Source organism: Dipodomys ordii, unplaced genomic scaffold (assembly GCF_000151885.1).
Source record: "Dipodomys ordii isolate 6190 unplaced genomic scaffold, Dord_2.0 Scaffold31, whole genome shotgun sequence".
Taxonomy (NCBI): domain Eukaryota; kingdom Metazoa; phylum Chordata; class Mammalia; order Rodentia; family Heteromyidae; genus Dipodomys; species Dipodomys ordii.
The window spans coordinates 8,617,802-8,625,325 of NW_012267247.1; the positions used below are offsets into that span (position 1 = coordinate 8,617,802).

At 39.5% G+C, this 7,524-nt stretch overlaps 1 protein-coding gene across 1 annotated transcript; it reads left to right on the top strand.

Moving 5' to 3' along the window:
• Positions 1 to 304: 304 nt before the first annotated feature.
• On the top strand, positions 305 to 1,255 carry LOC105985701 (olfactory receptor 1468-like). The gene has a single exon (XM_013016332.1). It carries the CDS (start codon positions 305 to 307, stop codon positions 1,253 to 1,255), a length of 951 nt encoding a protein of 316 aa, XP_012871786.1.
• The last annotated feature ends 6,269 nt before the right edge of the window (positions 1,256 to 7,524 follow it).

The window sequence follows — 7,524 nt, forward strand, 5'->3', positions numbered from 1 at the left end:
GTTGCAGGATTACTGGTTTGGCAGGTAAGAAAAGACAAATGTACTCTGGGATTCAACATCAGACAGATAAACATTCAGGATACTTGTAGGACCTGAAAGATGCCAAAGAAAGTTAAGACAAGTCACAAAGAATTACACTGATTTTACTCACTTGATATTTAAGGGGCATAATTATTGTGATGCAGATGAAATAATTCATTGTAAAACACCTATCACAAACATAGAAATGTAATCATTAATATTTGAATTTGTTGAAAGGGAAAAATAAAATGCTATTATTTCTTAAAGATATTGGGGACAGAGCATGACAACAAAGAATCAAACTATCATTTTCGAGTTCCTCCTGCTGGGCCTACCCATCCAACCAGAACACCAACACCTGTTCTATGTCCTGTTTCTGGCCATGTACTTGACCACCATCCTAGGAAACCTCCTGATCATGGTCCTCATTCGACTAGACTCCCATCTCCACACACCCATGTATGCATTTCTCAGCAACCTATCCTTCTCTGACCTCTGCTTCTCCTCAGTCACCATCCCCAAAATGCTGCAGAACATGAGGAACCAAGTCCCAACCATCCCCTACACAGGATGCTTGGCACAGTTATATTTCTATCTGTTTTTTGCAGACCTGGAGAGCTTTCTCCTTGTGGCCATGGCCTATGACCGCTATGTGGCCATCTGCTTCCCCCTGCACTACACCAGCATCATGAGCCCCAAGCTGTGTGTGGGAATGATGGCGCTGTCCTGGGTGCTGACCACATTCCATGCCATGCTGCACACCCTGCTTGCCACCAGATTGACTTTCTGTAAGAACAATGTGATCCCCCACTTCTTCTGTGACATATCTGCTCTGCTGAAGCTGTCCTGCTCTGACACTCATGTGAATGAGTTGGTGATATTCATCATGGGCGGGCTTGTCATCGTCATCCCATTTGTACTCATCATCATGTCCTATGCACGAATTGTCTCCTCCATCCTCAAGGTCCCTTCTGCTCGCAGTATCCGCAAGGTCTTCTCCACTTGTGGCTCCCACCTGGCTGTGGTGTCCCTGTTCTATGGGACAATTATTGGTCTCTACTTATGTCCATCAGCCGATAATTCTACCGTGAAGGAGACTGTCATGGCGATGATGTACACGGTGGTGACCCCCATGCTGAACCCCTTCATCTACAGCCTCAGGAACAGAGACATGAAGGGAGCCCTGGGAAGAATCATACATAAGCACAAACTTCATCCCTGTCTATTTTGGTAGCACTTGGGATTTTTAACATAATTTTATCCAGAAAGTGTGACGATATTGATACTGAAATACTGTTCTACATTTCCTACTTACTATACAAGCTTCTGATAACAGGAGGCACTACATAATTGTTTGATCTGAAAAGGAAAGTTTAGCTGAATGACTGAACTTTAAATAAAAAACCTTTTGTGGAACTGCTGGTCCTTTACTTCCCTCATGGCCTAGTGACCCTGGAGAAGCTTAGTACAGTCAGACAAACTAATATTTATATGATCTTCATTCATTCTGAAACTACCCAGGGTATTTTCATTTTATCCTAAATTCAGCTGAACTGCAATCCTGGATTATGAAAGGTAAGACCTGACTCTTAAAGGATTCTATGGACTCCATAGGAAGACTCTTACTCAGATAAACATTTTCAGCAAAGTAGCAAGATACCAAACATAGATTAACATGCAAAACTCAGTAGAGCCTATTCTTATTAGTGTAGGTTGTGTGTGCAACAGAATGGGTTGCAGTATGACATTTTGATACATGTGTATGAGGAACATTGATCTAATGCATCCCCTCACCCATTGCCTGTGTTTTCCTCCCTCCTCTCTCCCTGGGGTTTCCTTTATATTCTTAAAAATCTGCCTTCTTGGGCTGGGAAGGTGGCTCAGTTGTAGAGTACTTGCCTTGCATGCATGAGTCCCTCAGCACCACATAAGCAAAAAGAAAAATACCAGAAGTGGTGCTGTGGCTCAAGTGGTAAAGTGCTAGCTTTGAGCTGAAGAGCTGAGGAACAAAGTCCAGGCCCAGCGGTTTAGGCCCCACGACCAGACCCCCCCCAAAATCTGCCTTCCTACTTTTAGGCTAAATATAAGAAGAAAAATGTGTCTGCAACTAAAGCTTATTATTGTGCAACATTATGATCTCTAGGAGAATCCATTTTCATTCAAATGAGGTGAGTTTATTTTTCTTAATGTGGAATACTACTCCACTGTGTACATGTGCCATGCTTTTTTATTGTTATTATAAAGGTGAAGTACAGAGGGGTTATGTTTCCTAAGTCAGGTAATGAGCACATTTCTTTTTAGACAATGGCATCCCTTCCCTCACTCTCTCCCAGTTTTTCCCTCCTGTCCCCACACACAACTAGTGTAGCTCATTTTCAACTTAGTGTCTATGAGTGCCACAGATTTATTGGTTCACCCTTTGTCCCATCATTTCTGTGCTCACCTTACCCTCCTACAACCAAATGAATTTACAAACAAAACAAAAGGTACTGAAATCAAAACAGCAACAAAGGAGAAAACAAACAAAAAAAGCAAAATAACAAAAAAAATCTCGTTTCCATTTCTTAAGAGTTCATTTCTATAAATACAGTTTTGTAAGATCATATGCGCATGGCTATTGATCCTTTGTGATCTTATCCTAAGAATCTCCATTGATCTCACTGTGTGAATGTTTAGAACCCTCTATTTTTTTTTTTTTTTTGCTAGTCCTGAGGCTGAACTCAAGGCCTGGGCAATGTCCCTGAGCTTCTTTTGCTCAAGGCTAGCACTCTACCATTTGAGCCACAGTGCCACTTCCAGTTATTTCTGTTTATATGATACTGAAGCAGACCTTCATCAATGCTAGGCAAGCACTTTACCACTAAGCAACATTCCCAGCCCACTCCTGTATAATTTATCTTGTCCAAGTGTATTTTTTGTCTTTTTCCATCCACTATTTACTTGGAGACTTATGGGCACATTCTAGTTACAACAAATGAGGGAAAACATGGAACTTATGTTCCGTTGGTCCTGGCTTACTTCACTTAATACAATGTTTTCCAAGTGTTTTTCCATTTCCTTACAAATGATGCAATATCATTCTTTCTCAGGAAGCATAGAATTCCATTGTGTATATAAACCACATTTTTGTCATCCATTCATCCACTGAGGGGCAACTAGGCTCATTCCATATCTTGGCTATGGTAAACAATGCTGCAATGAACATGGTTGTACTGGTAGCTTTTGTGTGGCTGTATGTGTGTTCTATTGGCTAAATGCCCAGGAGTAGCATTGTTGGGTCATAGGGTGCTTTATGTTTAGTCTTTTGATGAACTTCCACAGTTTTCCAGAGTGGTTGAACAAGTTTACATTCCCATCAACAGTATAGTAGCATTCTCTTTTGGCCACCTCCCCACCAGCATCTGTTATTGTTAGATTTCTTAATAACAGCATAATAACTGAGGTGAGGTAGAATCTTACCTGAGTTTTTGGTTTTTGCATTTTGGTTTTTGGTTTGGTTTGAGATATTCAATATTTCTTCATGTGTCTATTGGTCTATTCACCTGAGAATTCTCTAAGCCTTTAGCTCATATATTAATTGGGTTGTTGCTTCTTTAGGATTTGGGGGAAAAGGTTAATTTTTTGAAGTCTCATTGAGATATGAGGCCCTTGTCTGATGCATAGCTGGTAAAAATCTTCTCCCATTCAGTGAGCTTTTTATTTATCTTGCTAGCTATATCTTTTGACATGCAGAAACTCTTTAATGGATGCTATCCTACTTATCCAGTCTTTCTTTGATTTCTTGTGATTCTGAATCTTTACTCCAAAAGTTTTGACCCATGCTTAAGAGCCCTAGTATTTTCCCTGCAATATTTTCTGCAATATTTTCAGGATATTTAGACTTACATTGAGGTCTTTGATCCATTTTGGTGCAGGGTGATATATGAGTATCTAGTTTCTGCTTTATGCATGGTGCCACACCTTCTCTAAGCATTAACACATCAATGGGCATCCTAGTGGCCCCACGGCTTGCCTTTTGTGAATGATAGTGCAATAAATATGCATACGACTTGACTGAGTTGGCATATGTTGAGTGGTACAGCTGACTCCTAAAGTAGCCCTGTTTTTCAGTGTATATAATTATTGATGATCTGTAGAATTGCTATAGTAACATAAATCCTAAAGCACAAAAGTCTTAAAAAATAAAAAGATGAAATAATTTGTACAAAACAGGATTGGACAAAGCATATTTTTAGATTTTACTGAAAAAGCCAAGAAAGAAAAATGAGACTACATCAAAATTAATAATCGTGTGCATCATAGGAAATAAGAATAAAGGGACAGCCTAGAATTTGGGGAAAACATTTACAAGCCATATACCTGTTTTAAAATATATTGAAATTTTTAAGTAATAAAAACAAAGTAATATTTAAGCAACTTAAAGAATTCTGATAAAAATCTAGTTTAGAAATGGACAAGAATCCTGAACAGATAGCTATTTCTCAAAGATGGCATAAAAACTGGGCATGGTTGTGCATACCTGGAATCCCAGCAATTGTGAAGCTGAGGCTGAGGTTAATTAAGGTCAGCTGAGGAAACAAAGCAAGACTGTCTCAAGAAGGAGGACTAAGAGATACTTGAAGACATTCTCAGCTTTGTAAACATCAGGGTGATGGAAATTAAAACTCAATAAGGTATCTCCCTCACAGCTTTCAGAAAGACTATTACCAAAAATGCAAACAATAACAAGCAGGTGAGAATTTGGGGAAAAAATAGAACCTTAATGGGAATGTCAATCATTACAGTATTCATAGGAAACTATATTGAGGTTCTTAAAAAGACAAAAAGTAGGCAGGTTCCAGTGCCTGTAATCCTAGCTACTCAGGAGGCTGAGATCTGAGGATCATGCTTTGCAGCCAGCCTGGGCAAGAAAGGTTGTAATGCTATAATAAATTATGAAAAAGCAGAAGTGGAACTGTGGCTAAAGTGGTAGAACACTAGCCTTGTGCAAAAGAAGTTCATGGACAGTGCCTATGCCCTGAGTTCAAGCCCCAGGACTGTCAAAAAAAAGGCAAAAAGCAGAATTGCAATGAAATCCAGAAATCCAATCACTAGATATTTATTCTATTTGTATCAAAGTTAGGGCCTCATGCATCTAAGCAAATTTGTTATCTATAAACTATATCCTTAGCTACATTTCCAAAATGTTTTCTATTCGATGAAGTCTCACATGTTCATGTTTCGTTTTGTTGCCTGTGCTTTGGGTGTGAAGGTCTAGAAAACCTTTGCCAAGGTCAATATCAAAGATTTTTCCATGTGTCTCCATCTTAGAGCTTCACAGATTTAGGTCTTCCATGTAAGCCTGAGTTGATTTCCATTTATTGAGTGTGGTGTAATATAACTGCCCAGTTTCCTGTTTTTTGCTTGTGGATAATCAGTTTTGCCATCAGTGCTCCAACTTTTGTTTTGTTTTGCTTTTTAATTTTTTTGATACAAGGCCTAAATAACCAAGACAGCTTCTAATTTGGCATCTTGTGATCTCAACTGAGATTACAGGCGTGAGCCACCTTGCCCAAGATTCCCATCGTTATTTATTGCATAGATTTTTCTTTCCCCATTGTCTTATATATATGGCCTGATCAAAAATTAGATGTCAATATGTACTTGGATTTTGCTCTGGCTCCTCACTGGTGTTTTATGGCCTATGTGTCTGTCACAATTTTTAAAGGTACATTTTATGAACTATGTAAAAACATGTAGAGCACATACATGAAGGAGATTAATGTCAGAAATATTTATGGAACTCATCCAATCCAATAACAGGAAAATCAATAGCTCTGACAAACACTTTGGCAATGGAGGAGGATATAGAATTAATATAAGAAAATCAGTGACTTTTCTGTACACTAACAAGGAGGAGGTTGAAAAATAAATCATGACAACAGTTCCATTAACAGAAGCCACAAAAAAAAATACTTAAGAATAAACTTTACCAAGGAAGTGAATAAAATTGGAATTTGGGCTTGTTTTTCTATCTTGACCTAAAGAGAAACTGAACATTACGCAAGCAATTTTATTCTAGTCCTTTGCTTACATTGACACATACAAAAACTTTGGTCATAGGAGTTGATCTTGTTCACAACCAGGTTTATCTCTCCTGGGGCCTGTGTCCATGGATTCATAGAGTTTTAAGACATTGTCGCTTTGGAAATTTTCTTCTTTTTTTTTGCGGGGGGGGGAGGGTCAGTCCTGGGGCTTGAATTCTGGGCCTGGGTGCTGTCCTCAGCTCTTCAGCTCAAGGCTAGCACTCTACCACTTGAGCCACAGCACCACTTCTGGCATTTTCTACTTATGTGGTGCTGAGGAATAGAACCCAGGGTCTCATGCATGCAAGGCAAGCGCTCTACCACTGAGCCAACTTCCCAGCCCTGGAAATTTTCTTCAACATGTGTTTTTCATACTGATAATATGCTTCAAATATATTAATAATTTCTTACATAAATTTTCACACACTTAAGTAATATTAGCTCATTCCTAATGTGGTCTTAGAATCATTTCAGCAGTTCCAACAAGCCTTCATGCTCCAAGCTTAAAAAGAATGTAAGCTCCAACCCCACAGGGTACTTGTCCATTCCCTAAAGAGTAGAAGAGTCACCCTCCATCCCTACCATTCCCCAAAGTATAATCAGGTGTGAGCCATGGCTAGTCATAAACCATTAAAACAAGGCTGGAAGAATTGGTCCTAAGGAAACCTTGAGTAACCATTTTGCCTTTAATGAGTTAGTCCATGAACTGCAATCCCCTGGGATGTGGAGCCTCTGAGGTCCCTGTGAGTGGTGATGGGGCAGACAAACTTGATGACTGCAGAGACTGTTACTTCCTGTGTCTATCATGAACAAAAGGGTCAAGGCCCAGGAGTCACCCTCACACATCCTGTGTGAGCTGTCAAAAGGGAAAAGGAGCTAGCGCCATACTGCCTGTCCTTACAAGCTGAGAGTCCTGACTTCCTAGGCTGTTTGATGTTCTGCAGAACAAGTTTCCAGGTATGCCAGCTTTCCCCTTTGCAATATCACTACCCCCTAAGACTTGCCCACATTATAGAAGTGTTCTGGCTTAGGGATCACCATGATCATCTTTTCATTGCTCCCAAGGATTCTCTCATAACCTTCTCCTTTCAATTCAATAAAGTAGTTAGTAAGCTTTCTTTTACTTTTAGATCCACCTGTTTAATAAACTAGGAAACACATCTACTATCAGAGATTGTGATTCAATTTATCTATTGGACTTCAGGAATCTCCTTTTTGAAGTACTGAGGTTTGACTCAAGTCCTTTTACCTTCTAAGTTGATGTTCTGCCATACTTCCAACCCTGTTTGGCTGTTGGTTATATTTTTTAGCTAGGACTTTTCTTGGGCTCACCTTGACCTGTGATCCCAAGTAGCTAGGATTATAGACATGTGCCATGTGCCCAGTTTCACAATCTTTTTTTAAACACAATGCATGTACTTGCTACTGAGAAGCCATC